Source organism: Ctenopharyngodon idella, chromosome 1, assembly GCF_019924925.1.
Source record: "Ctenopharyngodon idella isolate HZGC_01 chromosome 1, HZGC01, whole genome shotgun sequence".
Lineage (NCBI taxonomy): Eukaryota > Metazoa > Chordata > Actinopteri > Cypriniformes > Xenocyprididae > Ctenopharyngodon > Ctenopharyngodon idella.
This window is the reverse complement of record NC_067220.1, coordinates 37026422-37045961: the sequence shown is the minus strand read 5'-3', so window position 1 is coordinate 37045961 and position 19540 is coordinate 37026422. Positions and strand designations below refer to the sequence as shown.

Here is a 19540-nt window from a genome sequence, read left to right as displayed (position 1 = left end):
AATCCATTATTAGTTTAAGTGGTGAGAGTGTTCTAAATAATAAAGCTGAATTGTGTAATTTCTGACACTATCATCACCGAACAGAATTACAAAAAAAAGTTCTCAAATTGGTTGCGCCAATGTTGCTGTGTGTGACTGTTTGAGATGCCTGAACAGAGCAATGATGGTAGTGCCATAAATTCAGAGTTCTTCAAATTTTCAAGAAAATCCACTAACAAATGACTTGGAGTTGTATTTACACATTAAACTGGGATTAGTAAAAATGTAGTTTTACATGAAAAAAATGACATACTTTAAATTAGACATTAAAGGCTCCTCATTGAAGAGTTATATTTCATCAGTGCGGTTATGCAAAGCTTTGACTATGACTGTTTTTTTTTCCTACCTCAGGGCAGCAGATGCAGTCATAACGGGGCATGTAGACAACATCATCACTTACCACATGAATAATATCTCTAACGGCAAGGGTGGAAAGCCCCAGCTCCCCCTGGTAAGAAAGGACATCACTGAATTGTGTTTGCTCTAAATGTCATGATTTTCACAGACACATTGTAAGTGGTTTTTTTTTTTTTTTTGTCTGTTTTGTCTGTTTTAGAACAATCAGATTGGGTCCCTCAGAAGTGACACTAAACAGGGAGTTCCGTCCCAGCAACAGCCCTCATCTCACTCCAGTGATCAGAACCACCAAGCAGCCTCTAAAGTAGCGCAGTCAGGCCAGCAGCAACAACCTCAAGCGCAACCCACCCAACCTCAGCAGCCAACCCAGGGGGCAAAACCAACTAGCCTCCCTCCAGACAATGCACCTTCAGCTGGTATGGACTCTAAGAGCCTCCCCAGCAGTAGCCCACAGGATGGTGCTGGATCCCATGATGGTAGCAACTCTGCAGGGACACCTGGTAGCCAGGCCTCCAACCAGCCTCCAAATGCTGGCCCTCAACAGGGCTTCCCATCCCTAGATCTACCTAAAGGGGCAGATGCTAAGCTCACAGCTCAACACCACCAGCAGCTGGCTCATGAAATAATGTCTAGCATGGGGGACAACCCTGAGGGCCTTTCCCAAGAGCAACTTGAACACCGGGAACGTTCCTTACAGACTTTACGTGATATACAGCGTATGCTCTTCCCAGATGACAAGGACATGGCTTCCATGGGCCAAGGAAACATGGTTGGACCTCCACCCAATTCTGCAATGATGGAAGGAGGACCTAAGAAACCAGAACAAGGGCCTCTCCAAGCCATGATGGCTCAATCACAAAGCCTTGGGAAGCCAGGTGGTCCAGGAGGACCACGTCCAGATGGGCCTCCCTTTGGTCCACCTGGTCCTAGAGACATGCCCTTTTCTCCAGATGATCTTGGACCCCCTCCACCAGGTCCAGGACCTATGAACTCACATCCAGGTCCTGGTGGAGAGCATGGAGACCATATGACCCCAGAGCAGATGGCCTGGCTAAAATTGCAGCAAGAGTTCTATGAGGAGAAGAAGCGCAAGCAGGAACAAATGCAGCATAGACCAATGGGAGACATGATGCTCCATCAGGGTGGACCTAGAGGAATGATGCGAGGCCCACCGCCACCCTACCAGATGAATCCTGGAGAGGTGTGGGGCCCTGGTGGCCCTGAACCATTCCCTGACCAGATGAACATGGGCCCCAGAGGGATGCATCCACACATGCAGAGGATGCCTGGCTTCCCAGGTATGATGAACCCTGATATGGATGGAGGGCCCAATGCTATGCCCAGACCTGGAATGAACTGGCCTGATGATATGCCCAAAATGGGTGATGGGAGGGGATTCCCTCCTGGCCAAGGCATGTTTGGAGGTCCGGGTGGAAGGGTGGAAAGATTCCCCAATCCTCAGTCTGTACAGGAAGCTATGTTCCATCAAAGTATGGGTGATAAACCAGGCATGGGTCTTACACCTGGCATGATGATGGAGATGAATCGAATGATGGGTAATCAAAGACCCATGGAGCCTGGAAATGGAGGTGGCATGATGTTTCCCAGAATGCCAGGTGATGGTCCTATGAGCCCCTCCTCAAGAATGGAGTTTGTGAAAGGTCTTGGTCGAGACATGGGTGAATTTGGCATGGGGCCTGGAAACCTCAATGTAAACATGGGCCCTAGCCCTCAGATGATGCCCCCTAAGATGAGAGATCCACCAATGAATCTTAGTCCAGAGGAAATTATGAAGATGAGGCAAGGTGGAGGTCCAATGCCTGAGAATGTGGTTGCTTCACAGAGAATGATGCAGGGGCCTCCTTTCCCTGACCAGCCCCATGCAGGAGACCTCAACATGGGACCCAACCGACAGTTCCCTGGCATGGGTCCCCAAGGCCCTGGAAATCCAAGAGGTCCCAGAGGCGAGCCACCCTTTGGACCTGACCAAAGAGGTAATGTGGGTGGAAATGGTCGTCTTAGTCATATGCCTCCTTTACCACCAAACCAGGCTCCCAACAGCTCAGGGCCTCCGCCCGGCCAGAGGAATATGAGTCGCAAGCCCTCAGACCTAAATGTTCAGTCTGGCCCCGCTAACTCACCCAACGTCAATGTCAATCCGCTAAAGTCACCAACACTGCGGCAGGTCCAGTCTCCAATGCTGGGCTCACCATCAGGTAACCTCAAGTCTCCACAGACACCGTCCCAGCTGGCTGGTATGCTTAGTGGACCTTCAGCTGCAGCAGTAGCAGCAGCAGCAGCCATTAAATCTCCTCCTATGATGGGCTCAGCAGGGGCATCACCCGTCCATATGAAGTCACCCTCGCTCCCTGCCCCCTCCCCTGGCTGGACGTCATCACCTAAGCCGCCCATGCAAAGTCCAGGAATCCCTCAGAACAACAAACCTCCCCTTAGCATGACGTCACCAAATATGATGGGCAGTGTAGACCAAGGTAAAATAAAAATTCCTGCCTCCACAAATGTCTTTGACCATTATGAATATTGTTTACTTATGAATATATAAATATGAATATATGTTTACTTTATAGTCTGTGCCATATTTTTATGTGGATGCAGGAACTTTAAGTGGCTCTTTCTGTTTTCATGTGGTCTCAATTATTCCTGCTAATTCTACTGTTACAGGAGGACCTTTTTAGTAATGTTTTGTAGCAGCTAAGAGATGTCAAATAAAAGGTCATTGGTAAAAGCTCTTCTTTCTTCATCCTTACTCTCCTCTCCTCTTAACCTCTTCTGCCTTCTCCTGTTCTCAGGTGGTAATCCTCCCTCAGCTCCTCCCTCCAGTAGTTCCTCTAGTCAGCCAGGTGGTATGAATGTGCCAGGAAGTCTTCCATCCAGCAGCCCCTACACCATGCCCCCAGAGCCAACGCTATCCCAAAATCCTCTTTCCATCATGATGTCCCGCATGTCCAAGTTCGCCATGCCCAGTTCTACACCCCTCTACCATGATGCAATCAAAACCGTGGCCAGCTCTGATGATGACTCGCCGCCTGCCCGATCACCAAACCTGCCATCTATGAACAACAGCATGCCCGGTAATGTCCATTGTTAATGAATATGCGATAGTATTAATGGTGGCATTTCCTGGAGGGCTTTTCCACTAAATCACTATTTTTGTTCTCTTTATAGGTATGGGTGTGAACCATCACCCAGGTCATCCTCGAATGATGACACCTAACTCTTCTGGCCCCATGCCTTCCCTGAGTCCAATGGGGATGAACGCTATGGGTTCCCAGCCACTTTCCCATGGCATGCCAAACCAGATGCCCTCGCCCAATCCCATGGGCCCTAATATGCCTCCTCACTCTGGGCCTATGGGTCCAGGCATGATGCCTCATGGTATTATGATGAACCCAGTCTCCCAAGATCCTGGCATGGGCAACAACCAGATGATGTCACAGGGACGTATGGGTCTTCCTCACCGAGGACAGGGCTTCCCCCCTGGACAGTCACCTCCACAACAGGTCCCCTTTCCTCACAATGGTCCTGGGCACCAGGGTGGCTTCCCTCATGGGATGGGTTTCCAAGGAGAAGGGGGGCCACTGGGCAGGATGGGCAATATGCCTCATGGACCTGGTGGTGAGCCAGGTATGTGTAAACCTAATACTCCAGGAGGCCAGGAGTTTAATAACATGCCAGGTGTCTTTAATGATTCTGATCTACACGAGGTCATGCGACCAGGTGCGTCAGGTATCCCTGAGTTTGACCTCTCTCGAATTATCCCTTCTGAGAAGCCCAGCCAGACTCTGTCCTACTTCCCTCGTGGTGGGGACGCCCCTGGTGGGAAGCCGCCACACCCGTCTGGCCCACCTGGATTTCCCCAAATGCAGGGGATGATGGGTGAGAGCAATCCAAGGATGGGCCTCCCCATGCAGGGAATGGGTGGTCCTCCTGGCCCTGGACATATGGGACCACAGGACATGCCCATGGGTAATCCAGGTCACAACCCTATGAGACCCCCAGGTTTCATGGGTCAGGGTATGATGGGGCCACAGCATAGGATGTTGTCTCCTGGCCAGCAGCCAGGAATGATGGGAGGCCCTGGAATGATGCAGGGAAAGGAAAGGCCGATGTACAACCACCCTGGGCCTGTGGGCTCTCCTAACATGATGATGTCACTACAAGGGATGAGCGGTCCTCAGCAGACTATGATGATGCCCTCTCAGATGAGGCCTCGAGGAATGGCAGCAGATATGGGCATGGGATTTAACCCTGGCCCAGGGAACCCTGGGAATTTAATGTTTTGAGCCTACACTACAGTTATGAACAATCGAGAAACTGTGTAACCTGTGAATTAACAACCTTCGTAATGATATACAAAAAGAAACTTTGTTCTTAAGCAGATATGTATGGAAACCAGGACATTTTTGTGCACATACACACCCTGACACCTGGTTAGAACAAGGTTTATAGCTTACACAGTGATGGGTATCCATCACATACACATGGATGTGTTCACAGGGAATCTTCTCCAATGGTAATGTCATTTAACAGGTGAAAGTGTGAGAAGCCAATTGTGCTTTCCTCAAAGTTGGGCTCAGGTCCGGCACCGTTTGGAAGGGACTTTTTCGGCAACTTGGGAATGTATATGGAATTTACAAGACTGACTCGTGTCAAGGATATTTGCTTTACATCGTGGCATGATGCCACATATAAGTCTACAGCAAACCAAGTATGAACGTTTAGGGGCTTCATTGTACTTTTATACATGGGTGGAAACCAAGAAAGATTGTTGAAAAAAGAAAAAAAAAAAGTTCATGAACTGAAAGAACAGATATGAAAATGGAAAAGTCAAGGAACATTTTGTCACAAGGTGCACCGTCTTGGCTATATGTTTACATCTCATCGCATCACTTCCCTCCAAACAGGAAATGCTCTTTATATGTGTGTACTGTACTTGTGTTGTTAAAGGGATTCTACCAGTGATTTCTATAGTTTTTTTTTTTTCTTTTTTTTTTTCTCCATCTTCATTTGTAAAGGGGGGATTGAGGTGGTTGTTTGTGGACCATAGGTGACACAACAGCACCACAAAATACTGTGTACTGTGGGGCGTACAGAATATTTTAAATTTAATTTTCTTTGCTACTCCAGTGTATGATAAAACCAAACTAAGACCTCATACAGATCATAGTATTATTAAAAAAAGCACAAACAAGAATTAACTGTAAAGAATAAAGTGTTTTCTTTTCTCCTTTTTTTTTAATTGTAGAGAAAAACACTTTTGACAGTAAGTAGGAGCAGTAATCAGATTTATGCAGTGTGGTCTCCCGTTCCTGTTTTAGAAACTTCTGTAAGCTGGTCTGGGTACAGGTGAGGGTGACTCTGGAGGGGCGTTTTTGAACCCCATAAACCAGCACTCAGTTCTGCAGTGACGCTCAGGCTACTGTCTGCATATCAGTGTCTGTTTCGACAAGGACTGTCGCTGTTTGCCACCACTGCGGAATACATTGTAAAGTTTTTTTTTTTTTTTTTAATTGCTTGGCTGTGTACAGCTATACAGTGCAGCGCTGACAACATCTGAGCTACTGGAGGGTGGGCTTTTTCTTTCTTTTTTTTTTTTTTTGTTTTTTTTTTTGTAGAAAACAAATGATTATTAAAACAAAAACAGAAAAAAAGCTAATAGGTTGTCCTCTTGTCCCTGCCCCTCCTGTGTTGATGCTCGTCATGTGTAACTCCATTGAATTTGGTACTGAACCACTTCCTAAGGCTGGGCTGTGGTGTTGGACGACAAATAAAATATATTGTTTGGTATAAAGAGTCTCAATGCCTTTGTGTGTATCTCATGGCTCTTAATGGTGTTCCTCTGCCCCCTAGTGGGAGTGTAGGTTTTGCTTTCCTTTTTAAAGTTTTTGACTACCAGTTGCACAAAGCCAACAAAACATGATTTTTGTGATGTTATGATTTGTATTTAATCGTGTTTCCTTTAGGATTGAGCTGGGATGCAACATTTAATCCATTTTAGGGTTGGTGTAGCAAGTGTTTATTATCTCAGCTGGTACTAAAATGTTTTAAGTTGTAATATAAATTCCACAGTGACCATTTTTGAGCAATGCATTTAACATGTAATAAGCATACATCAGGTTGCTTTGGATAAAACTATCAGGTAAATGATGAATTTGTGAGTACTTATTTACAGCAGGTCCCCAACTGAATATGCAATTTCTGTTATTTATGTTTTGGAAAATCTGTGGAATTTGAAGCAATGGTTTTAATATGGTAACCTTGCAAACAACACTTTTATTTAATTTAAAGCATAATTAAATTTATTTTACGATGTTAAAATTCATCTACATTTACAGATACTATATGTCCAGCTTATGGATATGGGGCAGTCGTGGCTTAATGGTTAGAGAGTCAGACTTGTAACTCAAAGGTTGCGGGTTTTCAATTCTCATTACTGGCAGCAAAATGTAGGTGAAGGAGTGAATGAACAGCGCTCTCTTCCACCATCAATACCCACAACTGAGGTGCCCTTGAGAAAGGCACCTAACCCCGAGCGCTGCAGCAAATGGCTGCCCACTTCTCCGGGTGTGTGTGTTCACTACTCACTACTCCTAATGTGTGTGCACTAACTTGGATGGGTTAAATGCATAGGACAAATTCTGAGTATCGGTTACCATACTTGACCGTCACGTAATGTCACTTTTAGAATCACAGGGTTGAATGTGATGCTTCTGTTATATTGGAGACAAATGGGTAAGTTTACCAATGCTGGGTGATGCAGCCGATGCAGTAAACCCTGAAGAAAAGTTATAAACTTGCTTAAAATTTACATTTGTCTCAGTGTGTATCTTATTTCAGATATTAGCCATGTTGTAAATGGAAATATTTAGCCTTTTAGTTCCATTTGTGATGTCTGATGCCAATTCTTCATTTGAATATACAGGGAATTCATGCTTGGCTGACCATGGCTTGAATCTGTGCTGGAAGCAGACCAGTACTATTCCATCCTCTGTTGCTTTTTCCTGTTTCTTCTATGTTTGCTGTGGTGCTATGAGCCAACACATGTTCCTCACAGACTGATGGTGAAGAGTGCTCTCCGCTGCAGGGCTAAATTTAGCTGAGATTGTTTAGCAGCTGCTGCAAGGAGACTAGCTCACTTGTTGGGCCCTATTTATCTGCAAGCACAAAAATGTAAAGCACTTCAGTGTCAGGATGGCAACACATGACCTATTAGCTTACACTGAGCACTGATGAGAGCAAGTCTTGCTCAACACCACTGACTAGCATGGTATTGTAGTGGAGGGTTATTGCGCCATCTTGTGGTAGCGATGATATTATTTGTTGGATGTAATTTGACAATAGACCTTATACACAGCAGCACCATGTTTGATTTTTAACGGGAATAAAAGCGAGTCTGTGAGGGTCTTCAGTGAGTTGTACTGTTATTTAATGCGTTTTTGGATTGTTCTGCTGATGAAACACTGCAAAAATATGTTTACAAGAAATTTCAGTAGACGAGCTGTGGAAAATTATAAATTATCTAGGAGCTTTATAGCCTACAGCTTTTTACAGCCATTGAAACACGTCAAGTCTATCCTTCGCGGCCTCGCTTTCATACCTGGTATGGCGCTGCTCTGAATAAGGTCTATGGTAAGGTTTTTCTGTTACTATATGGATGTATTGTTCTGAAACATTTATTGTTTCAGAACTATTACATTTACAAAGAAATCGCCCATGTTTGTTAAATCAAATTCATCGTATGCTGACAATTTTAGGTTTCGCAACATTTATCTTTACTTTATTGTCCATTAATAACATTAAACAACCTGTTTTTACAAATATAGGTTAACAAATTACACAAGTTAAAAGAAAATGAAATAACATTGTTTTACATTCTTTCATATTTTCAGGCATACAGTAATATGCACAATTGGATTTAGTTGAAGATCTCTTCACCACAGATTTTCACAATTTAAATCACACTTTCACTGTTGGAGTTATTGGATTTTGTTGAATTAGATGGAATTGTTTCTGCCTGTTATGACATATTCACAGTAATGTTTCCTTTTTGCAATATTACATGTCACAGTTGTCTCTCTCCATTGTCTTTTTTCACAATCAAAGTGGATTGTGCAGTCACAGTGAGTGTTCAAAATGCAAAATGTCTGTCAGATAGTTAGCTCTACGTCTATTTTCCATTTATCAGCAGACTATTTTACATGCTGCTCAGATCAGCAAATTTATAAAGTACATCATAAACGTAAAGAAATCACCTATAACTTCTCATTTGCCAGTAAGGGAGGGGGAATCCAAAGTCAGTGGAAAATCATCTCAACAGTGCATTATTAGTTAACTTTAAAGTGAAATTGTGGTAAAGTCAACAAATTCTGTGAGGGAAAAGTAGGCAGAGACACAATTTCCAATGCTAAATCAAAATGCAGTGAACGAAAGTCATTTCAGAGGTGATAAGAATTTATAACGATTATGAAGATTAGTATTTATTTATTTAGAATAACGTGCACCATCGCACTGTTCGTAGTAAGACCAGGAACATGTATGAAGAATTCCATTTTGATTTCTTGTTGACTTTTTAAAGTTCAATGATTCTCCTTATGATATTCTGGCTGAGGCTTTTCGTCAGCAATAACATAGATAAGTTAGCTCAAGTGCAAAATTATGTAGCGTGTTTATGACAAGTCACACTAGACGACCCTTTTCCATATGTGATTGGTTAGTGCTATACTGCAAGGTCGTCCGGTCTCATGCGGCTGCTGGTCCCGCTGCTCTTGCTAAACCTTCGCTTGTCCTCATCAAATTCGCTGCTTAGAAATGAAGGCGAAGCACACGAGTTGGGCATCTCTGTAGGTGCTTGTGAGAAGCTCAAGAAGTTGAGCCCTAGGTAGTCTTGACTTCGGTGGCATTCGGTAACCATGTTTGCTGAGTTTTGTTGGCGCGCCAGTCGGTCATGAAAGGGTGGGCAGGTTGGATGTATAAGCGAGTGTGCGTGTGTCTGTATAGTAGGGGAAGATGGTGGCGATGTCAGGCACTGGTTGAAGTCGGGAGGTGGTGTGCAGGCTCGGTTTGGCGTGGATGAGTTTGGTGAGACTGCAGCCATGGTGGATGGCGTGTTCGGTCGTTGTTTGTTAGTCTTATATTCTTGCAACCACCTCTTGCACTGCTTCCATGCCAAATGATACAGTTCCACGACACTGAGCAGTAGAGAGACGGCGGCTACCGCCAGCATAAACACAATGAACACGTTCTTCTCCGTAGGTCTCGAGATGTAGCAGTTGACGGGATGCGGACACGGAGGACCCTTACACACGTAGAGTGCGTTGAGGAAGACTCCATAGATCAGGTACTGGACTATGATGAAGATCACCTCCATTACGGTGCGGATGAGGATACTAAGTACATACGTTTGTAGCAAAGCACCCTTCAATCGCACCTTCCCACCTCCACCTTCGTCCTCCTCCTCAGAGTCCTTGTCTTCTTCTGGGTACTTTTCTCCATCTCCATCTCTTTGTGTTCCATCTTCCTGTTCTTTCCTCCTCTTCTCCGCTCTGCGGACGCTGTGCATTGCATGTCCCATATAGATGAGAGAAGGTGTGGACACGAACACTATCTGGAGCACCCAGTAGCGTATATGCGCAATGGGAAATGCTCGGTCGTAACAAACGTTCTCACAACCGGGCTGCTCCGTATCGCAGGTAAAGTCTTCCTGCTCGTCGCCCCACGAGGACTCGGCAGCTGTGCCCAGGACCAGGATCCGGAAGATGAAAAGAATAGTGAGCCACACCTTTCCTACCGAGGTGGAATGTTCCTGGACTTCTTCTAGAAAGTTTCCCAGCAGACTCCAGTCAGCCATGACTAGTCAGAAGAGCCTGAGAAAGAGAGATAGTGTGAAATGAAGGGAGCACTTTTCCTTTCCTAAAGTACTTTCATGCTGTAATACTTCATGTTTTCTTTTGTACATGCTTGTTGTGTGAAACCTTAGTATTTAAAGTGGCAAAAGTGTTGTTACTGAAGTTGCTAGATGTAAACAGGTCGACTTTAAAGGATTAGTTCACTTAAAAATGAAAATTCCCCCATGATTTACTCACCCTCAAACCATCCTAGATGTATATGACTATCTTCTTTCAGACGAACACAATCGGAGTTATATTAATAATCACCCTGATGCTCCTAAGCGTTATAATGGCAGTGCATGGAAACTACCTGTTTGAAATTCAAAAAAGTGCATCCATCCATCATAAATATATACTCCACACGGCTCCGGGGGTTAATAAAGGCCTTCTGAAGCGAAGCGATGCATTTGTGTAAGAAAAATATCCATATTTAATGAGTTATAAAGTAAAATAACTAGCTTCCGCCAGACTGCCTTCCGTATTCAAATTACGGAAGAAAAAAAACGACGCAGTTACACTTGTTAAGTTGAATATGGAAGGTGTAGGACGTAGCATAAGCGGTTTGAACTGCGAGAGGCATTACACTTTCTTCCTAAATTGAATAGGGAAGGCAGTCTGGCAAAAGCTAGTTATTTTACTTTATAACGTGTTAAATATGGATATTATTAATATAGCTCAGATTGTATTTGTCTGAAAGAAGAAAGTCACCTAGAATGGCTTGAGGGTGAGTAAATCATGGGGTGATTTTCATTTTAAAGTGAACTAATCCTTAAAGGGACAATTTTACTCATTTGCGTTTTGTTTCAAACCTGTATGGCTGACGTTTTTGTGGAATAAAAAGATTATATTTTGGGAAATGTTTGTTTGTTTTGGTCCATGCAATGGAAGTCAATGGTAACCAAAACGGTTAACATTATTCTTCTAAATATCTTTTTTATGTTCCCCAGGAGAAAGTAAGTTATACAGGCCTGGAAAAACATGGTGATTTAATAATTTTTGGTTGAGCTATCCCTTTAACTTGTTCTCCACCATGACAGTATTTGACCTGAAATTGCCATAGAAGTAGTTTATATACTTCAACGTAGCGGCAACAATTGCGCTCTGACATGTTTTGAAACAATGTGAAATAAAACATGCGTAGCTAGATGTGTTTGCATTCATGTACTTGCATAGACAGTTTCTGGCCTAAGTATTGTTGCCCATGAGAAATTTGTGTGCTGAAAAAGAGCTAAAAGTGATAAATGACTTAAAGGTGCACTAAAAGATTTTTACACAAAGAAATGAATAGTACTTTTGATAAAGCTGCCTACAAAAGCTACTTTATTCTACGCAAGAGTGGTCCTCCTCCATGGTGACCTCCATGTTGAGCCAAATACTACTCAGTTTATCTCATTAACTGCTCTAATACAGTGGCAAATATGGTATTTCAATTGCATCATTAACCATTAACCATCATTAAGTTTTTTTTTTTTTTTTGCTTTTGCTTTATGCTGCATCCACACCAGTGTCCGTATGAAGTCTTATTGACCTATGAAATTCCCCATATATTAGTTTATACTAGTTACTTTTATTTATTTATCAATAAAAATATAGTGTAGTAAAATTTAGGAACATGCTGAAAATACCTGGGGGGTAAAAATGACACCTTGATGCAATTCCATCCTTTTCTTCATTCTGCATAGAAGTCTGTTACTATGCGCCTCTTACACTGGATTCAGAATCGCATACTTTAGTCTTACTATTTCTGCCATATTAAGATATGGGAAAAAATTATACTTGTAGTTTGCAAGTATGCTATTGTGATTTCAGCAATAGTTAGTGTAATCATATACTGCACTGCCTCGTGCTTTCTCATGCTATTATAAAACAAGGACAAAGATGTCAATCATGCAGAGACTGTATATTTAGGTTGTGTTTGTGTGTGTGTATATTTCTGTTCTTCGATACAAACTTTTCCCACACGCTCAACTGCTGGGAGTCTGGGAAACGAAGGCAAAAGAATTTAAGGAACCTAAAGCTAAAAATAAGCAAAGAAGCAGATATTTAGTGGCATTTGTCTCTTCTGGGTATTTGAAGACTGATCGTTTCCTGTTATCGTTCTAATGAAAGATGGATATTTGCTCAAAGTAACATTCCCCATCAATGTCCAATTAATGTGTTAAATACAATACCAAACAACATACTGCATTAAATTAGAGTTTTTTTTTTTTAAAGACTTTTTTTAAAGCACAGTATTTAAAAATAGTAGAATTAAGTCCCAACTCAACTGCTAAAGCTTATCAAGTTTAAATGTCATGGGAAAAGTTCCATTGTCCTTTAGGGCAGGGTGATGCCGGACAAACATCATGTGTATCATTTTTGACTTAGTCTCTCTGTTCTGTCCTTATATACCAATTACCAATTATTCAGTGTAACAATGTTCCTTATTTGTCTGTCTCCCTCCCTCTCCCTCTCTCTCTCTCTCTCTCTCTCTCTGGATTAATGTGAAGTTTAGCGTCAGAGTCTCAGTCCTCAAGGGGGTTTATGGGAAGAGGGAGCCCAAAATACTCACATGAGTACTTTAACATGAGAACTTGGAAAGACTGTGTGTGTTTAAGGATCAGTTTGTCTGTGGTAGGCATTGAAAGGTATTTGGATGTATATGTAATTGCAGAAACACTCTGTGTAAACACCTTGATGTCCCACCAACATTATTTAAGAATATGCAAGGAGGAAGGTTTTCAGTGTTTATCAGCTGGCTTCTCTAAAGCTAACCACACACAGAATGGACTTATTGCTTTATGACTGTTTTGATTGTCTTTTAAATGATTAATACAGCTTTATACTTTATAGACAGACATCTGTTTTCTATAGATGCATTGAGAGGTCAAATCTATTTTTGTTTAATGGCCTTAAGATAAGAAAGATAATAAAATAATTTTAATTCAAATTAAAATCAGATGGTTTTTATTTATTAATAAGTGGAAAATGTGCAGTCATCTGGTCATTATCCTAAAATAAACCCCTTTAGGGTGATAGAAGACCTGATCTTGACCCTTCTTTCTCAATTATGACCAACTGACCGTACAAATACTTTACATAGAGTTTTATTTAAATAATATTTCTGCAACTATATGTTCAGATTTATTGTTATATATTCACAATTTATACAATTGCTTCCTGTTTGCTACATGTATTATAATTCTGTATTATAATGTTAACAAATACCAGGAAGGGCAATTTGGCATCAGATGTGGGAACCACGTTTTTAAAGACAGACTGAATGTAGTGGAGTCTCTTTATAAGTGTGTCTCGCTCCCCTCCCTTTAAGGAAACAATCTTAAACAATATAATTTCCCTCTTACAAGGCACTTGAAAGGAAACTGGCTGGGTTCAAGTCACTGTGGCCAAAGAGGTTAACGGCAGATTTAATGACTGTGTGTGAATTCAGTAAAAATGTCAATATAATGTTAGATTTATTTATTTTATTTGTAATTTTTTATAATAATTAATTTATTTTTGATTTTGATATTTTACCTGCATGTCATGTGACCATTAATATCAGAGAGCCGTAAACATTGAAATGTGCTGTTAAATTTTCAATTGTTAAACTTAGGGTGTACTTCAAGGGTTAGTTCACCCAAAAATGAAAATAATGTCATTTATTACTCACCTTCATGTCGTTCTACACCTGTAAGACTTTCGTTCATCTTCAGAACACAAATTAAGATATTTTTGATGAAATCCGATGGCTCATTGAGGCCTCTATTGCCAGCAAGACAATTAACACTTTCAAATGCCCAGAAAGGTATTAAAGACGTATTTAAAACAGTTCATGTGACTACAGTGGTTCAACCTTAATGTTATGAAGTGACGAGAATACTTTTTGTGCGCCAAAAAAACAAAATAATGACTTTATTCAACAATATCTAGTGACGGCCGATTTCAAAACACTGCTTCATGAAGCTTTGAAGCTTTACGAATCTTTTGTTTCGAATCAGTGGTTCGGATCATGTAAACAAAGCCTCGTTTATTGAAATCGCGTAACTTTGGTGCTTCGAACCACTGATTCGAAACAAAAGATTCGTAAAGCTTCATGAAGCAGTGTTTTGAAATCGCCCATCACTAGATATTGTTGAAAAGTCGTTATTTTGGGTTTTTTTGGCGCACAAAAAGTATTCTCGTCGCTTTATAATATTAAGGTTGAACCACTGTACTCACATGAACTGTTTTAAATATGTATTAAAGCATTTTTGGTGTTTCCATGGTTCCTAAAAAAATAAAACCGGAAATCGAGGATAACGTGGGCATGTCATTGATAGGCGACGCACGGACATGGTCCATGTCCTGGTTAAAATTGCTTGGGTTACAATTTGGTAAAATTTCTCTGGATTTAAACATTGTTGGAAACATTTGGGATAATGTAAGTATGCAAGTCAACAAAATATTCTAGTGGTTTTTGGATAATTGAATCCAAAAATCTTACATATTGTGCCTTTAATGCATTAGTTGAGCCTTAATGCTAGTTTAATTCAAAGTAAGTAAAATAAATTATCTGTCTATATCAACATAATTGAAGCTTATGCAAACCAGACATTTACCTGTGGGTTTTGTTGCAGGGATGTTTTAGGTCATTCAAGAAGTGGGTCATGGGTCAACAAACTGTACATCAACAATCTACTGTATGTGAACATTTCTCAGCACTATTTCTGTGTCAGTGAAACTTTCAGGAGGAAGGTGGTGAGACCTACTCCCTTCTCCACTTGTTTACCCGAGGAAAGGAGAACAATGTGGGAGTTTTTTTTTGCGGCAGGGGCATCTGGAGATAGGAGCTACTAAACAGCCGCACAAACAGCCACCAAGAAGAGAACCATGCTCTTCCGGCCTCTGTTTGTCCTGTCTGTGTTTGAGTCAGCACTGTGGCAGACGGCACAATAAAGAAAGCCTGCTAGATGTGGAATTCAACGTCAGTAGCAAGGCAAATGGAGATTCTAAATCTATAAAATGCAGTAAAAATTTATTTTTAATGAAACAAATTAAGTCATTATTGCAAAAAGAATCCAGACATTGTGGTTAGGAATGGTCTGGTATCACTCTGTGATAGTGTCAGGCTGACTGTACTTTATCCTGCTTGTTTAAGTGACAGAGAAAAAGATAAATCTCACACAAGGTAACCAATGACCTTTCTTCTTTCTCTTTTAGTTTCAGTGAGAAATCTAACGTGACTGTCCATGTATGCATTTTATTGTTTTTATTTACTTGTTTGTTTGTTTGTTTTATTTAGTTGTTTTTATTTTTATTGTTTGTTTTTAATTTGTATTTATTTATTAGTTTTTTATTTATTTTTTGTTTGTTTTTATTTATTTTTTTACTTGTTTATTTATTATTTGTTTATTTATTTATTTTGATTATTTTTTATTGTAAAAAGTTTGTGTTTGTATTCTGCTAAGCTGCAAATAATTTGGCAAGTAATTTCGAAGCTTTACGAATCTTTTGTTTCGAATCAGTGTTTCGGAGCGTGTATCAAACTGCCAAAGTCACGCCCCCCAGTGGTGAACCACTGAAATTTCGAAACACTTATGACGTAATGAAGCCTCGTTTACTGAAATCAGGTGACTTTGGCAGTTTGATACATGCTCCGAACCACTGATTCGAAACAAAAGATTCGTAAAGCTTTGAAGCTTCATGAAGCAGTGTTTTGAAATCGCCCATCACTAGATATTGTTGAATAGAGTCGTTATTTTTGTTTTTTGGCACACAAAGTGTTAATTATCTTGCTGGCAATGCAGGCCTCACTGAGCCATTGAATTTTATCAAAAATATCTTAATTTGTGTTTCACAGATGAACAAAGGTCTTACGGGTGTGGAACGACATGAGGGTGAGTAATTAATGACAGAATTTTCATTTTTGGGTGAACTAACCCTTTAAAACTGATATGATCTTAGATTACTGCTCTCACTACTGAATTTTACCCATATAACCTTTTTCCTCTTTATTTGTGCTAATATTTATGGTTTGTTTTTAGGATTCAAACAATCCTGAATCCAAAATTTGGAAATCCTGAAGTTTCCAAATCATTATATAGTTGATATCCATCTTATACTGATTCTTTTGCATGATTGGCTTCTCTGTCTGCTCTTATACCCCTGAACAGATGGACAGTGTCTGGTTTACAGTCAAAAAACAAATCTACCAGAAGATGAGCTGCAGGCGTGTTTCCAGAAGAATGGGTGTGTATGCATAAGAGTGTGATCAGCAATTTAATGCAGCTGACAGCGTGACTGAAATATCTTGATGACATCTAGAAACTAAGAACAGCAAAAGGAGGCTAAGCTTTAGAGATTGAGTTTTGTCATCGGATCCTCCCTCACAAGTCCGTTCAAGGTTCCCAATGTGTGTGTGTGTCTATGTAATCAAAGATGCTCTCCTGGGAATCATCATGACCGTTTATTCATCAGGCTTTTCCTATTAGTTCCCAGCATGTTAATTTATTAGAGAGTCTAAATATTGATCAGCAGCCAAAGTCTGTAATGTTAGATTAAATTAGATCAGTGAAGCAACTATTGCATTTCATATTCAGAATTTAAATACATACCAAAAATTTTCCCCAAATCTTTAGACTCAGAATAAATTCAGGAAGCTATACATACTGGGTCCAGTCTTTTGCTAAGATTAAATGTGAGTGTATATACTGTAAATGAATAAAATGTGTGTATGTAAATCTGTAACTGTTTCCATACCTTTAACAGTTGTGGATCCGACAGGTGTCTGTTAAAGATCAGACAGGTGTGTTTGTCTCTCTGTAGACTGATAGGTAAAGGCTTGGCTGTCTCTTTACCTGAGAACACTTGCTGCCTCTTCTTCTTTTAGGATGTGGGATTAGTTGCCAGAACCACTAGGCGGTCTGACAGTCACAGAGCCTCAGAGTCCTCCGAGCTTCAGCAGAAGCTTCACTTTGATATGTGGTTCTGTTCGTATGTTCTCTGTGATTAACGCCTGAGGTCGAGTGTCTCAGATCAAAGGTCCAGACTGAACAATCTGGAATAGAGTCAGACTGTTGATGCTTTCTTACTGGTGTGGATGTTGAAGAGTTGAAGCAGGTACGTTGACACCTCAGCAGGATACAGGTGATTGAACTCTCCTTTTTTCTGACAGGGTCGAGTTGCGGACGCAAGGCCGTTTGCAGACAGATGGCTTCTCTTTCACTTGTTGTCAGTATAATCCACAGACCGATGGTGAAAATGGACTCTTTATTACCCCGGTTGACAAAAAGAAATCTGTCTCCTTCAACGATAAAGCTTGAATTGATGGATGAATCACTGCAGTTGTGTCCGCAATCCTTGCTAGGTTTGAGAAAGGAAAGATGAATGTCTTTATAGATGGTCACCTCTGTTCTTTCCACCCAAGAATGAATACTCCTGATACATCTAGTGTAAAATAAACAAATCAATTTAATCTTTCTTTAGATGAGTCCTGGTCCTCTTCAAGGGGACGACAGATTACAGACGTGCTGATAATCAGAAACAGCTGCTAGCAGGCCGACCACCGTCATGAACGATCTGGAAGTGCCCTCATATTTAAAGGGCATGTTAAGAAATACCAACAGATCCGTACCACCTCCTTTCCCTCCCTCCCTTTCCTTCTCCACCTCCTTCTACTCCTCCTTCTCCTCCTCTTTCCCCTCTCCTCTCACAATGCTTCACTGCCACTCTATTTTAGTTGGAGGAATATCTCATCATCAGGAAGGAAAGTGAGATTGTATTGAGAAACAATGGGGATTCGACTCAGGCTTATGGTCTCCTGGTAATTATTTTGAGCTCTAGAAGTTTCATGCGACGACTTTGCTTTCAAATTTTTTTAATATGTGCCTCTGACTCAAGCATAACCAAGTAATCAGATATTATTGAAGTTTTATTCCTCAGATTTATCATAAAAATAGCATGCACTCTTTTAGAAAGGTTATAATCATCCATTATACAGTAGTATTTTATAGCAATTTTTTTTTTAGGTTCAAAATTGTGATGGGTTGGCAAAGCTGAATTTCCATCATCACCATTACTTCAGTCTTCAGTGTCATGTGATCCTTCAGAAATCATTCTAAAATGCTGAATTGGTGCCTAAAACATAATTTATTTGAAAAAGAAACAATTTGAAACATAAATGTCTGTCACTTTTGATCAATTTAATGCATCCTTGCAGAAAAAAAAAAGTATTTCCTGACCCCACGCTTTTAAATGGTAGTGTGTAAGTAAAGTAAAACTTTGTATGGAGATCATTTGAAGCATATTTTCAAGCTGATTATTGTTTATAATCAGTTTATCGTCAGTATAATCAAGCCATCAAGTATCAACATGACTTCAATGTCCGCTACGCTATTTAAAGTGCATTTGGGTCTCTAAAATCAAGCTCAAATTGAGTTACGAGTATTTTGACTAGCGAATGTCGGACATATCTTTACGTGTTTTGACAGCCATTAGAACGGCCGCATCTGAGGCGGTAAGTGCACCACATTACGCTTTCATCAACTTACAGGTTATAAAGTTTACTGTAGCTATGCGGGCTACAGTAAACTTTTGTGAAAACTCAGTTTTCATTTGGCCTAAATCTCATGTTATAAGACGAATTGCTAGTACAGACATGCTATTTAAGACTGTATTGGCTGTGACGACGACAACAAATGCTAGATTAAGTCACTATTCTCCGCTCCTCAAATACATTAGCCTTTATATCGTGTTTCTTCAGTAAAGAAAACGCTGTACTTATTCAAACAAACAGTTCTTCATTTACCTTTGCATTTGCAAACAAGCAAAGACGATCTAAACTGCGTGCGACACTTCGTTCTCGTATGAGTTTTGACGGTAAGTTTAAGAATACAGTGGAGTTATGAGGTTTAGTCACAAGCTCTTTTAAATACGTTTCATTGGTTAAATATTTGCAAAACCCATAGACAGACATAAAGGTTGACCAATAATAATGATTTATGGGGGGAAAAAGACGAAATGGAGATAGTTTCAGAACGATATTTTAATTTTTGTTAATTTATATAGTAAATGTCTTAAAGTTTTATTTACCATTAGAGTGAAATAATAATTAATATTTCTCCTCATTGTAATTGCCCCCACGTGCCTAGAATGCCTATGCATAAATCCAGCTCTGTCTCTAACAGAACATGTGGCCTTTACTCATCCATCAAAGCTATTACAATTACAATGCTTCTCACTGCCTCCCTCACAACCTTTTAAAAAAGTGAGATGGC

At 40.6% G+C, this 19540-nt stretch overlaps 2 protein-coding genes across 5 annotated transcripts in view; one reads left to right on the top strand and one right to left on the bottom strand.

The window, feature by feature from the left end:
* bcl9 (BCL9 transcription coactivator) overlaps positions 1 to 7821 on the top strand; it is a 118814-nt gene extending 110993 nt beyond the window's left edge. For all 3 annotated transcript variants that reach the window (XM_051892604.1, XM_051892597.1, XM_051892609.1), the window contains 4 exons: positions 391 to 490; positions 596 to 2888; positions 3207 to 3488; positions 3583 to 7821. In XM_051892604.1, the coding sequence (XP_051748564.1) occupies positions 391 to 490; positions 596 to 2888; positions 3207 to 3488; positions 3583 to 4700 (3793 nt within the window). In that variant the 3' untranslated portion in view covers positions 4701 to 7821. The remainder of the gene's footprint in view (positions 1 to 390; positions 491 to 595; positions 2889 to 3206; positions 3489 to 3582) is intronic.
* Positions 7822 to 8165: 344 nt separating this feature from the next.
* Positions 8166 to 17896, bottom strand: gja5b (gap junction protein, alpha 5b). Of its 2 annotated transcripts, none has more exons than XM_051892630.1 (2): positions 17123 to 17896; positions 8166 to 10280 (listed from the first exon to the last, which is right to left on the bottom strand). In XM_051892630.1, the coding sequence occupies exon 2, from the start codon at positions 10262 to 10264 to the stop codon at positions 9134 to 9136; it is 1131 nt and encodes a 376-aa protein (XP_051748590.1). In that variant the 5' UTR covers positions 10265 to 10280; positions 17123 to 17896; the 3' UTR covers positions 8166 to 9133. The 2 variants fall into 2 exon arrangements, with proteins under 2 accessions (XP_051748590.1, XP_051748581.1); XM_051892621.1 differs by having other exon boundaries at positions 17025 to 17894.
* Positions 17897 to 19540: the final 1644 nt, after the last annotated feature.